Below are 18179 nucleotides of genomic sequence, written 5' to 3' on the forward strand. Positions count from 1 at the left end.
GCAGGCTCTTGGATGCAAGAGGGGAGAGAATCTGCTCCGAGCTGCCTTTCCTGTTTCCTCTGCTTCTGTATTGTTTTGTGAGCATGCTCAGTGCTCAGGAAGAAGCACAGAGGGAGGGGGTTCAGTTTCCAAGGAGATGGGAATACAAGGCTTTACACTGCAGCCGATGTGTTATGCAATAGGGCTGTTACCATGACGATGTACGAGGGGTTGGGTTGAAGGAAGAAGGGGAAAAGCTCACTATGCTACAGGGCGACGCGTACCGAGAAAGTGAAGATATGAACGTCCATGCACAACTTAGACAGACATTGCAGAGTCCAACGCTTTGCTAAGGCTTTAAAGGCAGCACGAGCTGAAGCGTCAGGTTGGAGGGACTGACTGAGTTTCAGGCTGGTGTGCAGTGAGGCTGTATGTTGCATGAAGCGATTCACTGTAGGATTAGAGGGTCTTTGGATTATACCATTTACAGTATTACTTTTGATATATTGATGATATATCTAGTGTAATACTAATTAAAAGATCTAAAGTAATGTTAAAATGCAAATATAAGTCAAAATCTCATATGACATTAAAAAAATACATTAATTGAAGGGTTTATTCATCACTTGCTGTCCTTATATTTCCATTAGAGCAAAAATTATTTCCTATTATTTTTGGACCGTTAGACAAAACAAGACATCAAATAAATTAACTTGGGCTCTGAGGCACTTTTGCAATACAATTAATATACCAAATGCATTTGCTAATCAAGAAAATAAACTGAACACTACACAACTACAACTACATTTGATTTATGTATCTGTATTCTTCATTTTGTTTCTGCACAGAGATCAATTGAACTTTTCATTATGTATCATTTGCTGTCTCTGAGAGGTTCAGTCCCTCTCTCTCTCTGATGATCACCTACAAAAGTTCTCACAATATGGCTTTCTGTGTATAGAAAAAAGATTTTTAGCATTGGGGTCTTTAGCCAAGTAAAATCACATTTTGACACAAGCAGAGAAAATAAATAAATAAATTCTGTTTTGCACATTTGCTCACACATAGATTTATCCGTGGGAACTGTTACAGATTTGCCTGCATCTGGGTTGTTGGTTATCATAATATAACTTCCAGTTTACTGACCCCAATCATCATTTTTTGGCAAGGTGACTGTGATGTGCTTGATTACAAGAGCCTCTGCTCCATCACCCCCATTTCAAAAACAAAGGACATAAATAAAATACTGGCGCACAAACAAGTCTTTGATGATTTATGATGCTGTTGCCTTCATGACGGAAACAGACATGAAGAGCCATTGATAAGGCACCTTGACTGACTTTACTGGGCCTGTTCTGTGTTTTGTTTTCTGCTTTTATAAAAAGGAAAACACACCACTACAAAAATCCTCAATTACACTGAACAATACACTTCTACCTTAGTAACAATGCCAAGTTCTGTTTCAGCGAAAAAGATTTCAGTATTATAAGTGATCACCAGTTTATCTTATTGTAGCAATGCAATGCAAACTGTCAACATCAGTGGAGCTGAGGTGGAGCAGATGAACAGGTTTAGGTCTCTGGGAATCAAATCAACATCACAGAGAACTTGTCATGGTCATCACACATCTCCACTCTGGTTTAAAAAAAAAAAAAAAAGTCCACAAACGGTTTTCTTCTCCACTTTTACAGAGGAGCGCCAGAAAGCAACCTGACTGGTAACATCAAAACCAGCATGGTTGATGCACAGCCCAGGACAGAGAGGCTCTGTGGGTGATTAAAACTGCCCAGAACGTCATTGGTACACATCAACAGAGCATCAGTGAGGTGAGGTGTCTGCACAGAGTCCAGGCATTACAAAAGACAACACCCACTCCAGCCACAATCATTCACCTTCCTGCTGTCTTGCAAAAGACACAGAATTATTTGGTGCCGTACCACACCTCACACTTTCTACCCACAGCGAACAGCGATGTGACCTTTGGCTACAAGACATCCTTGGACATTGCAGCCAGGGGCACACAATTTACGCTTGAGTTTGCTGCCCTTCTGTAGGAAATGTTCCCACATCGAGCTTTGTTTAGCATGCTTAATTTTTTTACCTCAGACTGCTAGCTAGCGAAGCCACAGCAAATAAACCTACTGACCCACATGCATAACTGGTAAAAAATATTCTCAGTGGTTAACAGATGTACAGTTAACCGTCTACATCTCTAATTATGACACAAAGATTCATCAAGGTTCAGGCAGCTTACTGCCTGGCTAATCCATTTCCTGTCATATGCTTTCTTACTAATTATAATATCTGTACTAATAAGAACAATGGTACATTTCAATGTTTGTGCTAGCATGTTAATATACAAGATACTTTTGGAAGAAGTGAGATATTGGCTTTAATTAAGCCATTTACAGCCATGGAGTCGAGTTACTACGGAACATTTGTTAACATTTATAGATGTAAAAAAAAAGTTTACATGTTGCAATTAAATGTGAACAATAAAAAAAACTTAATTTTTACTTCGCCTCGTTCCTTTACTGTCTCTTATGAGCAGATATGTGATTTATCAAATTTATTTATCGAATGAGCACTTAATAGGAATTACTTTTCAGTTAGTATGATTGAAGCTGGAGCCTTTTCACTATTCTGATTTCTTCAAATAGCAACTGGATTACACAACAGGCTTAACAGAGACCACATTAAAAACAATCCGGCTAAATACAGATGACTTTCATTGTTGACTAAATAAAGACATTATGGCAAAAAATTCACATTTGTTCTTTTTCTGTCCATATCTTTACGTAATACTAAAATTTTAGATTTGAATCCCTCATCACAGCAACTAGCATGACATCAGATTAAATGTATGCACTTCATTCACCTTAAAAGCCAAATGTAAACTTGGCTACACACCCAGTTGAACGACATACTGAATGCAGAGAACCTCTTTGGCATTAAAAGAAAAATGATGTGTAAATAACAGCTGTGTCCACTGTGAGAGAGGTCTGACAGAAAAACATTTTTATGATGAGTCTAAATGGCCCCTTTATGCAACCTTAAAAAGGTAAGACGACTCTATCTGATCCACTGGTCAATAAAATTTTCCTTAGCGTTTAGTGTGAGCATTTAAGTTAACCACAGGTTTGCGGATGGGGGCCCATCAGTGGTGAAAGCAGTGTAACCCACACAGAGTAAAAACACTGTAAATACTGTACAGTCTTGTCTAATGTGAAGTACAGCATCCCTCCTACAAAAAGCACTTATCTCCCCCTCTCTTTTTTTTATTTATTTCTATGCCTATAAGCACTCAGCCACTGCCATATATAACTGCTGTATAACCTCCAGCTCTCAGGTGCTAACCAAACACATGGACCTTGGTATCTCTGTTTCAGCTCGTTATCAGCAAGGTCGTAGATTCTATCGCCAGTTGAGTCTCTACATTCAGATTCACTTGGTTTTATTTTGTATACATCAAAATTCTGCCAATTAAATGAAGTATCCTCTTGTATGCCTCAATGACGATAACCAATTAGCACAAGAGCTTTGCTTTTAGGAAATTGTAAAATGGCCTCTCTCACAGTTTTCTAACATTTCAAAGACCAGGCGATTAATAGAGAAAATACACTGGGAACAAATTGATTAGTAACTTGTTTTAGCCCTACTTAGCTGTGGTTTAATCAAGCAAAACTAGCAAAGGTTCTCTAATACCAGCTTCTAAAATGTGTAGATTTGCTGGTTTTCTGTAATATTATATTTTAAATTTTTGGACTGTTGGGCGGACAAAATAAACATTTAAAAAGTGTTCACCTTGGGCAGTGGCATTTCATACACTAAACAATTCAATAAAAAAAAGCTGTTCATCCTGACACAATTTCTAAATCAGCCACATCTGTCTGCAGACTCGTTTATCAAACCACACTGGTGATTTGTAACTAAGGCTTGTAATTTCTTACATTAGACAAAGGGGCGGTAGGCCCATGCTGCTTAATAGACAAAGTTTACAAAAAAGGACGTAAACAATATATGATTTATATGCAAATAAATGACTCATCTTGATAGTGCATTAACAATGCACAACAGTTGAGACTGCAGAAAAACATTCACAAAACGTGAGAGACATGAGAGCTGAAGTATGTAGGACGGTCCTCCCTGAGTTTGTCAGTGATGCAGATTTAACATTTTTTGTTTTGTGCTCAAAGTAGCACGACACCACTTTAAAGATGACTCAAAAAGTGTAGTACTCATAACAGCACTCGTGTGATGATTTCTATGGAACCTTGACTGTTGCAAGAATGCTATGATATAAAAATGAGTCCAAGAGATATAATCAAAGCCGTCTGACCACTTCCGCAAATTTTACGTTGCATGACATTGCTGTCACAGTTTTTTTTCTCTCACAGACCACAACACATTCATATTGTGTAATCTGGCTTAAGCAAAGGGGTTTGTGCTCTTTTCAATCAGTCCATTTCCTGAGAAATGTGTGGATTCAACACATGAGAGGCAGACATGCAAAAGCAGCTCAGTAATAAAATGCATCCGTCAGGTTTTGATGATGAACATTGATATCAGCTTCAATGCAACAAGCAGCAGTGTACGTGAATGTTTTACTTGTTTGTTGAACCAGAAGTCATTGTGCTCATCTTGGCAGGCGTAATCACCCAAATTACACAAATTACATCTCCTTCTGAATTGCACAACAGGATTTCAGAGTGTCAAGGCTCTCATTCTCTCCCTGCCTTTCCCATTGGCTGTGAAGTGGTGGTACTGATGTCAGAGGCAGAGGGGTTGCCATGGAGATGGGTGCCACGGTGGCATTTCAAGAGGACGGCTCATGGCAGAATGAAGCAAAGCATCAGCAACGTCTGAGAATCAGGCAGGTCAAGGAGTCGAGATCAAGATAAGGAGTCACCAGAGGAGGACAGGAATTACAAAGAAATGTAATTTCGGATGTGGGGTTGATGATGAGATGTGTTAAATGACACTGACAACTGTCTTAAAACTATAAAATTAAATGTCGATTAAATATGCATTTTCAACTTCTCAAATGTAAGTATTTGTTGGGTTTCTCCGTTTTATCATCGCAAATATAACATCTTTCAGTTTTGGTCTGCTGTTAGTTGGTCAAAACAAGTTATCCGAAGACACACATCACATTGAGCTGTTAAATAAAATCACCTGATAGCTTTCGATGTCTCAAACATATGGGTTGTTAATCATACAGTCATCATATCATAACACTGATGCCATGACTTAGCTGGTCAACTTAAGTACAATTATTTCCTTGTCATTGTAAAATTCAATATTTCCTCTAACAGTAACATTCATTCAGTCTGAGCAGGCTGCCAGCTGAGCGTTTAGTGCCATAGCAATTGCTGGTGACAAATTAACACACATCAAAAGGATCCTAATGAGTTCCATGCAGTGCAGTATACAGATTTTAAATTTGGAAAAAGAGAGCATTGAATTGTATTGGTACTGGATATCCTCAGTTAAGATATCAGAGGGTTTAAGCCTTTTCACTCTGAATAACAATACAATCAATCAAAAAAAAAGAAGAAAAAAAAACTACGGAAAAGAACAGAAACGTTTCCAACTAGAAGCAATGTGCTGCCATCCCATTGTTCTGTTTCTTCCACTTTGCCATTAACATGGCCAAAAGATGGAACCTGTCTGATTACCACCAATCATTTTAGGAATAAAACTTTGTATGAATATGAGCCACTTCAGCAGCATTCCTCCATGATCTAACTATTCAGGTGGGTGGGCTGAAAAGGTAGAGTATGCCACAGCAGCTTCTGAATATCATCGCAGAGGGTGATACAGTATCTCGCGATTGTGTAAGCAGACGGTGTGCACGCACTGAGGCTCGTGTTAAGAGGCTCAGAGCACCGTCAATCTGCGCAGCCCTCAGCCACTGGAAAGCCCTGACATGCAACAGCCTTACAGTCAACAAGAGGCTATTGAAAACAAAAATAGGCCTACTCTGAAAATGACACAGACGTGCCTCACTGTCGACCGCCCTCTTATCATGCAGTAAAACGCAACCAGATTATGTCCTTAAAACTCTGTAAAACATTATAACCACCACATGTATCCTTGTACAGACAACTTAATACTCTTCATTGTACATGTTTTATGTCTAATGGCTGTGACTAACCTTAAGGGCAAGAAATATAGACTGATTTTAAATGCATTGTCCTGCCTCATCCTATTTCAATTTACACAATCATTACAACATAACTCAACTGTGATCACTTTAAAAAAGGGTACCCACAGCCAAGAGTGCTAACAAAATAAATTACAGATTCATTTTTATTTAAAAATGCTCAAATTCTACTCTCCAGCACACTAGTCAATGCCCATTTTGGTTGGAATATGGATGTACACACCCTGTATTACTCTTCCTCTGCTAAGACAGACGGATAAAAGAAACACTTAATGAGAAATCACACTGAGAACCAAAAGCTTGTTTAACAGCAGCCAACCCCAAAGCAGAGCTGGATTTTGACTCTGTAAACACAAACTTTAAAGAGGATTTTGGATCAATTGTTGGTGACAAAACAAATTATTGTAGAAGACTCCAAAGGGCACAGTTGTGATACCTTGTCAATAAGTGATTGCCGTTAGGTCGTATTTAACAAGACTGAAAGCTGTCAAGAGGACGATTATCAACGTTTTCCAAACATTTCGAAATGAACTCGCACACTTGTGCCGTCTTTCTAGTACATCTGCCAGCCTGGCTCTATTTGGTTTGACTCAGCCTGGCAGCGAATTTGCATTTCCCTCACAACCAGTCTACCTGCTTCAAGGTGCGTCTTAAACCCATGACGCTCTTGTCCCAACCCCCGCAGTACTATCGAAGAATCATTGCTGACAAAGTGGCTCCACTAATTCAGTTACAAACAAGTTTCATTTCCTATAGCCCCCATTATTTAGTCATTTAAAAGTTTTTATTATGAAGCAGCATTACAGGAAACGTTTGCATTTTCATCAGCAGTAACTAAATATGACTCCTGAAACAGCTGATAAGATGAGCAGATAAAAAATTCTTAGCCACCAGGTTTGCATATTTGGCATCATGTTATACTCCCGTACCTTGGTTGTTTGCGTGATCAAGTAAGATAAAATGCTTTTGGACAGGACATTGAAAACAAGAAAGCAGGACATGGAGACTGCAATACTACTTTAAATGTGTGTAGGTGTAAATCTCTAATACAGACTGACTTTAGTAGATCCTATGTTTTAGTATTTTTTTTTTTAAAAAGTACCCAGAATGTTTATACTAGCTGTGTCCCAATTCAGGGGCTGCATCCTTCAAAGGACGCGGCCTTTGCGGCCTCCGAAGGCGAATCCTTCGGAGGTACCTTCGAAAGTCGCGTCCACCGTTGTTAAATGGGACGGTCTAGCCTTCGGAGCATTTCCTGGTTGCGTCACCAGATGTTCCCGCCCTTACCCTTACATGACGATTTTTGCTGCCCAGGCCCGCGAAAGTGATGATCTACACCACTTGATGTTGCCGTTTTCTTTCTTTCTTCTTTTTCCGGCGCGCAAAGAATCTTGGGATATGGGAGGCCGCGAAGGATAGTAGCGGTGCATCCTTCAAAAAGAGGGAAAAGAAGGCTGCATTTGTGGGGTGCATTTGAAAGAGCCTTCGAATTGGGACGGCCTTTGTGACATAATTGGCCTTCAAATGCACCCTTCGAAGGATGCAGCCCCTGAATTGAGACACAGCCACTGTGTGTTGCTTACCTTTAATGGGTTGGGATGTGTTATGATTGCGATATGATTCATAATTTTTGGGAATGATTATTTTTGCACCACAACTGTCATTATCTCAGCAAAAAAGCGATTTGCAGTCTGTAATAAACTACAATATTTAATTACATGCTGTTTTGTTACACAGTTTAGCTTTATCAAAAGCAGCTTATATTTGGGTGTCGCACTTGGTCATACTGCAATCCTGATAATTTGATAAACTGTCCAGCCCTAGAATGTTTGGAATGTATTTTTTATTTGATTCAACAAACAGTCCCCCAACAGGAAGACGGATCTACCAATCAGCGTGTTTGACGCACAGGGTTGCACAATGGTTGTTGATATTTTAGGGGTGGGCACGTCTGCGACCTACAACAAAATTTTAAGTATGCTATAACCTCTCTGTGTAGATTTATATAGACGTTTAATTGCATCACTGCAGAAATATAATTCACACGTTATGACTGAAGTATCACCATGCTATCAGCTTGTAATTTAGTTAAATCAATCTGACTCACTGAATTTTGCTAACTATTTCTAAGCTTTAAAAATGTCTGTATGCATTTTTAATTGTTTTTATAATAAACCTCTATGTGTGAAGTGAGTGTTTTGGCATAAAATTTTCACAATAAAATATATCCATAAAGCCAACTTTTCCGTCTCATAATGCTTATTGAATGTAGCAAGTACACAGTGCTGCACTGCCACCAGAGCCTTGTCAAGAAATACTTCCTGACTTGATTTAAAAATACTTCAGATGCAAACCAAGGGATGTCTGAAGTACACGCTGCACCACTTTCTCTGGCTGCTGCACATCAAAGCAACATGACCAACTGACTCAAATCTGCAGGTCTCAAGAAGAACGCAGCAAGACGAGTGCAAAGAGGCTGAGGCTGACACATCGCCCACTCCAACTGCCTTTGAGCATACCAAAAATACAGAAACAACACCAAAGTAAAGAACTGGGCTTTTACATGAACATAGTGAAGATCACAGTAAAACTGACAGAATACTGCTTTCGCTGCTAGTATGGAGTCAGTACAGTCATTTAAGGTCTACAAGATGAAAATAGTTACTGAACAAAGAAAGGGGGAACTGCTCTCATGAAAAAAAGAAAGAAAAAAAACTACAAAGCCTCAGATAATAAACTACAATGCTCTCTCCAATTATATAGTCACAACAGTTTTTGCATATTTAGTCTCACAGAACTTGCAAAAGAAAAAAAGCTCACATTTAATAGACACAAAGTTTTTGTAACCAGATATTTTGCTGGCTTAGAGATTTTGCCATCACTGGGAGGCAAAACCAATACAATTCCAGTCCCTGTAACTTAAGTCAAGCTTGATGGACCTGTCTGTGCCTGTTGCTCTAATCCATCATCGGAGATGTCAGGAAATGAGAGATATCTTAATATGAACGCCCGTTTAAACTAAGAAGCTTTTTGGGTGCTCTACTGTAGCTACTCAGCAATATACTGTATCGTTGTTTCCTTGGAAGATGATCTATAGTTTTAAACTAATATTTAAGGCATAAAGCTCAAGTTTTTGATGTGACCTGCAAAGCACAGTTCAAACCTGCCCTAATGAAACAAATAATTGGATTAAAAACATTCCATACTTAAAATAATCTGGTCACAACATGCTTCAACATCAGACAGATTCCTGTTCTTGAAGCAAACTTTCAAAGGAAAATATAGATACTGACTTAATTAAGTCTTTTGCTCGCTTATTCTGCTTTGAAGCAGCATTTGCATTAAAGACAGACTTATTATAGGCCTGGCTGATTATCAGATTTGCATCTCTTGTTAGAAGAATCAATGTTGTTGTATATTTTGACAGACTGCCAATAAAGTTAGTCTGAATCTACAAAGAAACCAGTATTTAAAATTATCAATTGAATTTAGTGGAGTGAAAAGCAAAATATTCGCCTCAAAATGTAGTAGAGTGTAAGTTCAAGGTAGAAGTAAATGGAAATTCGTACTCAAGTAAAGTACAAGTACCTCAAAATTAAACGCAAGTACAGTACCTGAGTGAATTGTTCTTAGTTACATTCCATCGCTGGTTATTGTAAAGTTTGACACCAAGATTCTCATTTTCACTTCAATTGTATACAAGTTTCTAAATAGGGCTGCAACTCACAAATTTGTTCATTGTTGTTTAATGTCAAAAAGTCTCAATGTTTCCCAAAGCCCAAGATTATGTCCTCAAATGTCTTGTATTGCCGGCAACCCAAAGATATTCATTTTACTGTAATAAAGGAAGAGGTAAGAAAATATTGACATTCAAGAAGCTGGAATCAGAGAACTCGATGGATTATCAAAATAGTTGGTGATTAATTTGACAATAACTAATAAATCAATTGTTGCAGCTCTACTAATAATCAGTATCAACCTTGGAACAACAATAGAAGAAAGCACTAGGAAGCTGGCAGCACTGGTGGCAAGCATGGCTGAACAGATAACAGAAGGAGTTCAGGGCCCAGTTTCAGTTTACAGAAACTGAGACTTCATTACAAGAAAGTTAAAGGAATAAAACGTCAATGCTGCCCACGTGGTTTGACGGACTGACGATGTCTAAGAGGTTACGTGCAGAAACACCACAGTGATGAGAAACAAGCCTGTGACAAATAAAAAAAATACCCCACAAGTTACCACACAAATCAAGATTAATTGTTGGCTATGATGACGCAATGCCTAGCTTTACTTCTTGTACACTACTTTGTATGAGCTGAGTTTCAGGTAGGTTTCAGTCTGTTTGGAGCTTTGGATCAAAATAATTGCGACAAACGTCCCATGGGACCAAAATACCCGTAAAGCAAGGCAATCGGGTGAAAAAAGCAACACCTTTTGAACATGGCTGACTAGATCCCAGTTCAACTATACTTTTTGTTGTTGTTTGTTTTTCGGTCGTGAAATACCATCTCATATTGTGATTATTAGAGCTGCAACGATTAATCGATTAGTTTTTGAAGTCAATTCTTCCAGCTTCTAAATTTGAATATTTTCTAGTTTCTTAACTCCTCTATGACAGTTAACAACATATGTTTGGGTTGTGAACAAAACAAGACATTTGAGCAAGTCGTCTTGGGCTTTGGGAAACACTGATCAACGTTATTCATCATTTTCTGACATTTTATAAACCAAACAACTAAACGATTAATCAAGAAATACTGGACAGATTAATTGACAATGGAAACAATCATTAGTTGCAGCTCTATTATCGTTTACTCCACTGTGTTGCTAATTCTCTTTAAAGGCAATATTTTTCATCATATGGACACACTCCGAACAGAACAGGACTTTGACAAGCCAAGACAAAACCAAGAGCTCATACCTCAGGGGGCTACTTCTTTCGCATAAACGTGATTTGGCCATGAAAAGTCTGGCTCGGACCAGAAAACTTTGCAAATTATGTCACAAACCGGTCCCCCCAAAAAAGACTCAAACACCACTAACCTCTTGAAATCACCTATGCAAGAATCATGCCAAACAGTACAGAGAGAGACTATGGATGAGAGCCACAAAGTCCAATTGTGTGCTCAAAACAATCAAAATATTGAAAATCTGCACAAAGGTTCTTAATGAAAGGAGGGGGGAAAAATCAATCAGGTACCATTTATTTGATGAGAATATGATTCAAAATGTAATAATCTGAATTTCCAGGAAATGGATTTTTTTCTGTATATGAAATGACCTATATCCAGATATGATATGGTCATATCGAACAGTCCTAATTGCAGTTATGTTTCCACAGCTTTTAGCTGACCATCACTTTACAGACTCTTTTCTGAAGTACTATTCATGCTAGAACAACCTCACAGACAACTCTTTACAACTCAACATCCTTCTAACACTGGGGCTTTGATGGTGAACTGTATTTTATCTGGTTTGCCTGCCTTGCGCTACAGTATATACCAGTCAACTGATGATGGGGGATCATACAAGTAGCAGCTTTGGCTGTGTGCTTTTGGTGGGTTTTCCATTGTTTTCCATTCTGCAGACTAAAAGATGCTCAACAACCCACTGTGGCTCTAAACTGTAGGCAGGCGATGTGTTAAACCAGTGTTCTTAGAAAACACAGCTCCTCTCAACACAGCGAGGAGAAAAAACTACACTGCTGTTGTTTGACACAAGGACAATATATTATGTAATACTGTACAGTGTGCACATTTAAGGTCAACTACATTACCACAGGCTACAGAAACAACAAGATTTGGTGCTTTTAGAAAGGAGGATGGGATTTGACTTCAGCTAAAATAAGATTTACTTTGCAAACTTTTATCAGAATGAATACTGCAAATGTACACAATGAAGACAACAATTATGCAGTTGTAGGGGGATTTAAACATAATAAACTGTGCATAAACTGAGTTTTTATGAGTTTAATCTCCACTGCCTCCCAAGTAGCATATCATCATGGGTCTCTCACATAAATGCCTTCATATACAGTGTGTGACCTGCAATCAGTTTCAGCTGCTGAAGTAAATGCACAAGGAAAACCCCTTGAGGTACTCCTTCAATGCATTTACAGGCATATTATGCAAATATCGCCTACATAAACTTAACATAGTTTATGTTTCAGCTGCCATGGAAATTTTATGGTGATAATATAATGGAGAACAAATAAGATGTAGTATTACTTTCAATTTCAATTGTGAAGTACTAACAGCAGTACGTATACCACCAGATCAATTCACTTGGGTACCTGTTGTACAAATAGTATTAACAAAACACTTAATGTGTTCATTTTCTAAGCTGTAGTAGAAGATGAGCCTAAAGCGATGCAAATGGCATTTTATGTAGAAACCTGTGCCCCATTGATGCAAGTTAGTGGTACTTTAAATACACTTCCAGCTAAAGTACACTGACTTCTTGTCGGTGATGATTACAACACACAATCCCACCAAACGTGAACTTTAAAAAAAAGGGGAAAAAGTCGTGATTTAATCTTCCTTCCTCGCAAACGGACTCCGTCTTCACTAACATCGGGCTGACACTGTTGCTCGCTAGCTTAAACATGACATTAACTAGTTGTTTTTAACGGAAAATATGAAAGTTAACTAGCGATACGTCAGGCTGAGAAGAAAAGGTGTAAACTCTAAACAACATGTAAAATGCCAAGTGGGTAAACACAGTCTTACCACACCATCCCGTAGGCTCCTTCGCCGATGTAGGAGAGGTTGCTGTACCGAGGCCCGACGTCGAAGGCCTGCCCGCGGACCAGCTCCGTTCCCGACCCGGGGCTGGGGCCGCAGCCAGCAGGGGCAGACACCGCAGCTGTCGCCATTATGAGGACTGGCCTTTTACAACGCTACCAAATAAAAAAAGAGCAACTGAGATTAGAAAAAATATATATATGTGTGTGTTTATATCCGTCGTCGCTGTGACTGAAACAGGGCTTTCAGTGTGGCAGAGGCCTTCACTACGTGTGGACTGTTTTTTCCTTCCGTCAGTGTGCGTTCAGAGCGACCACACCACTGCTGTGCTGTCGCAGGCAGGCAGGCAGGCAGGGGCGAGGAGCGGAGAGGCTGCTGCTGCTGCTGCAGGAAATAACGGAGGTGGTCATGTGATCCGGTGTTTTCTCTTTTTTTTCTTTTCCCTTTTCCCTTCTTCCTTTTTTTTTGGGATGACCAGTGTTGCTTTCAGGTACTGCTTCGACACAGTAGCACAAGCAAAACAGTGAGGTATAAGATGCAGTGAGTGGTGGATGAAGTATTCAGATCCTTCACTGCAGTTAAAGTACTTATTCCCACACTGTGAAAGTACTCCATTATAAGTAAAAGTGCTGCACTGAAAAATGTTGCTACAGATATAATGAGGAAAATGTAGGCTACACAAAGTATTAAAAGTAGTCAGGTGCAGATTGTTTGGTCTGTAAAAATTCAGAAAATAGTCAGAAATGCAGTTACAATTGCTCAGGCCCAAAAGTCCTCATATCATAAAATATCTTTGCATGAGAAATGACTTAAATACTTATTTAAAGAGTTGTCGATTTATTTGCTGTCAATCGACTGATTGATTAATCAACTAATCATTTTAGCTGTACTTGTTTATACATCTGGGTAAGTGATTTTATAATAAAAATAATATTTTACAAGGCGTTTGTATGTGCGTTTTATGTGCAAAAACCTTAATTTGCAAGGTAACTAATGACTAAGGATGTCAAGGAATTGTAGTGAAGTAAAAAGTATATTTCCCTTTGAAATATTATACTTTTATTTATACTTTTTTTTGTTCAATGGGACCACATCATTGACGCAGTACAAGCAGAGAATGCGAGAATGTCCCTTAAAAAAGTCTAACCTGACTCATGTGCTCCTCCCACACTCTGCTGATCCATGCCTGTCACTAGTTCTCCTCCTCTGCTAAGATCAGCCTGGAAAAAGTCCTGCCTAACGTCTCTCAGTCCTCTAACTGATTGTGACCTTCCAACCCCGGAAAAAGCTGAAGTTCTTGCCTGCTGACTGCAACTGAAAGTCTGTTTGGCTAAGAAATAGTCTCATAAACTCGGACCATGGCCTAACTTTTGTTGAACTCTATATCTGTGCTGTATCCCTCCCGAAATTGTAATGTAAGTGAGTTTGGACTCGTGTATAGAAAATGTCTCAAAGATAAACTGCACAAATATTTGGCCACCTTGACCTTTGATGAAAATAAGAAGATAAGGAAAAACAAATAATATAGAATAAAAAAAAGTTTCCTTCTGCTTGTTGTTGTTTTATTAAATCAAGCTGGATGAAATAAACACAGTCATGCAGACATATCAGCAGAACGTGTTTCCTGTTAAAGTGACTGAGAAATAAAAATGTTGTAATATTGTAAAACAACTTCCTGTACAATGAAAGTTTTGTTCTGAATCAAGAGGAAATAAATCCTGACACCTCCATCTGCTGGTCACAACATGACATGACAGCATTTCCTGCTGTTAATAATTTAACCTGTGAGTCCTGTAAAAGAAAATGAAAGTAGATTTGACATTGTTGAACAGAGCTGAGACGCCATTACAGGGTGAGATCTCTGCTGAAAAACACATGGTTGGAGTATTTGAAGCTATCAAGAGAAGAGACAGAAACTTGGTGAGTCCTGCAGTGAAAAATACCTTCAATAACAAATGGCTGAGAAAAATTCTGCTCTTGAAAGTTTCCTGAGCTGCCATGTGTGTTCAGAGACTTTCAGAGATCCTGTGTCTCTGAGCTGCAACCACAGCTTCTGTTCAAGCTGCCTGCAAAAATTCTGGGAACAAGCTGAAAACAAAAACTGTCCCATTTGTAAAAGAAGATCCTCAAAGGACAATCCAGGAGTGAACTTTCCATTGAAGGGACTGGCTGACTCCTTTGCTGGGAGACAGAAATCTGGATCATCTGAGGCAGAAAAAGCAGAGAAGAAGGTGGAGGTGGTGTGTAGTAAACATCAAGAAGAGCCTAAATTGTTCTGTGAGGATGAAGATAGAGCTGTGTGTCATGTGTGTGACTTTCCTCATTATGCCGGTCACAAGGTGGTTCCTGTAGAACAAACAGTCAGTGAGCTGAAGAAGCAGCTGAAATCTGACTTAAAGTCTCTACAGGACAAGAGGAACAAATACAAACATGTGGAGAAAACATACAATGAAGTGATTCAACACTCCAACAAGCAGCTGTTGTCCACAGAGAGGCAGATCAGAGCAGAGTTCAACAAGCTCCACCAGTTCCTGAAAGAGGAAGAGGAGTCCAGACTGGCAGCTCTGAGGGAGGAAGAGGAGCAGAAGGGGAAGACTATCAGCAGAGAGATGAAGATGATGGAGGAGCAGATCTCCTCTCTGTCAGACAGTATCTGTGCTGTTGAAGAAGAGCTGCAGAAACACAACGTGCCATTCCTCAGCAGTTATAAAGCCACTCAGACCAGAGCCAGAGTCCAGTGCTCACTGTCAGATCCACAGCTGGTCTCAGGAGTGCTGATAGATGTGGCCAAACACCTGGGCAACCTGTCCTTCAGAGTCTGGGAGAAGATGAAGGACAAGGTCCACTTCAGTCCTGTCATTCTGGACCCAAACACTGCACACCGCTGTCTATATCTGTCTGATGATCTGACCAGTATGAGACGTGGAGACACAGACCAGCAGCTTCCTGACAATCCAGAGAGAAACACTTACTCTGTCACTGTTCACGGCTCTGAGGGCTTCAGCTCAGGGAAACACAGCTGGGAGGTGGAGGTGGGAGATCTTCCTCGCTGGAATGTAGGTTTGGTTAAAGAGTCAGCTGACAGGAAGGGAGAGAGATTTACTACACCAAAATATGGAATCTGGTGTTTGAAGCATGGTGATGGAAAATACACTAATGGTCTTGGTGAGACTGTCAGAGTGAAGAAGAGTCTCCAGAGGATCAGAGTCCAGCTGGACTATGACAGGGGGGAGGTGTCCTTCTACGACCCTGAAGACATGACTCACATCTACACTCACAGAGACACTTTCACTGAGAAACTCTTCCCATATTTTCATGTTGGAAAGGCTGGTGATGCTAAAACTGCTGATATCAAAATCTGTCAGACTGATATTTCTCTGTGATGTTCAGGAATGTGAATTAATTGTTCCAACTTTTACCTTCAGTGTCACTGAATCATGATCGTTAGAGGCTAAATAGACTCTGAAATCATCATCACACTTATTAAGTCTGAAGCAGATCTGATTTGATGTTGAGGGTCACAGAAATGTTTTTTCTCTTCTGTCGTCTGACATAAATGATCCAAAGTGGTTTTCATAAACAAAACTGAAAACATTTAAACCTCACTGCTTTCAATTGAAAGACAATTGAGATTTTATGCCGAACTAGATCACATAAAAAAAAAATCAGAGTAAACAAAGTTTGAATAGGACCAAAAACTATACTGAGACAGTGTTATATTATCCATTCTTAAACACGATACTAATCAATTATTTTAGATTATAACTGGATATCCTGCTCAGAAGCATCTTGTCTTTAATCAGATCACAATATAACATAAACTGTATCCACTGAACCAAATATGTTGTGTGATTCTTTAACTTTTATCATCATCAGACATCAGTTTTTGTTTGTCAGATTTCTGGATCTTCTGATGATCTTTTAGTTTTGATCATGTTTTAATTTCAGTTTTTACTCTTTACACTCAGAGTCTCAGTGGTTCAGAGGATCAACACACATTCTGACTGATTGACTGTAAATTTTTATCATCTGTTGTCGAGTCACATGTTGTTTATCTTAAGTGTCTCTACTGTCTGCAGTGAATTATGAAAAGTGGTTTTGATCTTCTTTGAATGTTTTCATGGAAACTGAAAAAATGTGACTGCAAAATGTTGAAACTGTGTCACATCATCAGGAGACAAACTTTACAAATCAAAGCCGTTAAATCTCCTTGTCATTATCTTGTTTTGAGTCAAGCAGCATCATGTCAGCAGTTTTAGTTTTGATATTTTCAGGTCTTCTGATGAGTTATTGAGGAAACATGTTTTAATTTAATTTTGTTTTATTTAAGTCTCTAACTCTCACAGAGCTTCTTCATGCTGTATGTGACATCTGTTATAGTGTAAACATGATCAATAACATGAGTGGAAATGGAAAATATTCAGTTTATGATCAACATAAATACAAATGCTAACATACAATTTAGTTTAATATGTCTTTTTTAATCATTTACATGTTTATAAAATGTAAATCAGATGGATGCAGCTTCACATGATGACAGTTTTAATACAAAATTGTGTCAGTGAGGTTGTTTTCATTTTCTTGACACACATCTGTCAAATGATCGTGTGAAAAACTACAAACTACAATAAACACAAATCAGAAAAGAAAATTATACAACAACTATTACAAGAATCCAGTGTTTCATCTGAACTCATTGAAGGTTCAATCTCCATTTTTTAATCTTCAAAACAACAAATTCCTCAGTGAAACTCTTTCAACATCAACATTTATGGACAGACCAACTAATTTAGTTAACATTTCTTTTATAAAGTCACATGACTCATGAACTGATTGTATATAAAGAAACCTGAATCAGCCTCATACCACCCTGATGAAGCTGAACAGCTGAAAACGTGAAGAATAAGACATGTCATACTGGAGAAGAGTTGTGCAGCTTGTTTAATACTGATGGAGTTTTATTGATTGTGACACTGGTTAGCGTCTAATTTAAAAGATGGTTAAACTTTACCCTCCTACAACTTCACTGTAGGATTATAAACTCTAAAAATGGCTGTCACCCTTATCTTTGTCTCAAATATAAATCTTTAACTTTATGATTTAACAGCAGATTTTCACACCAAACCTAACTTGAAAAATGAGTTTTTGTCTTTGGTGCAATTTGGTGTGTAATAGCAGACATGGTGGGATATTCAGAGTCAGTGGGATCAGCAGTATCTACCACTTTTTTCCTGATAAACATCCTTGCACTGCAACTGCTTCACAAGTTGAAGCAGAGTTCCTCTGTGTGA

General features: G+C 38.8%; 2 protein-coding genes across 2 annotated transcripts in view; one reads left to right on the forward strand and one right to left on the reverse strand.

Annotated features, from left to right (window-relative positions):
• The window catches only part of mapk1 (mitogen-activated protein kinase 1), a 31059-nt gene extending 17840 nt beyond the window's left edge, over positions 1–13219 (reverse strand). The window contains exon 1 of the mRNA XM_073465566.1: positions 12874–13219. Coding sequence (XP_073321667.1) covers positions 12874–13019 — 146 coding nt within the window. The 5' untranslated portion in view covers positions 13020–13219. The remainder of the gene's footprint in view (positions 1–12873) is intronic.
• Positions 13220–14634: 1415 nt separating this feature from the next.
• LOC140995475 (nuclear factor 7, brain-like) lies at positions 14635–17807 on the forward strand. The gene has a single exon (XM_073465477.1). It carries the CDS (start codon positions 14844–14846, stop codon positions 16269–16271), a length of 1428 nt encoding a protein of 475 aa, XP_073321578.1. The 5' UTR covers positions 14635–14843; the 3' UTR covers positions 16272–17807.
• The last annotated feature ends 372 nt before the right edge of the window (positions 17808–18179 follow it).

This window comes from Pagrus major, chromosome 5 (assembly GCF_040436345.1).
Source record: "Pagrus major chromosome 5, Pma_NU_1.0".
NCBI lineage: Eukaryota > Metazoa > Chordata > Actinopteri > Spariformes > Sparidae > Pagrus > Pagrus major.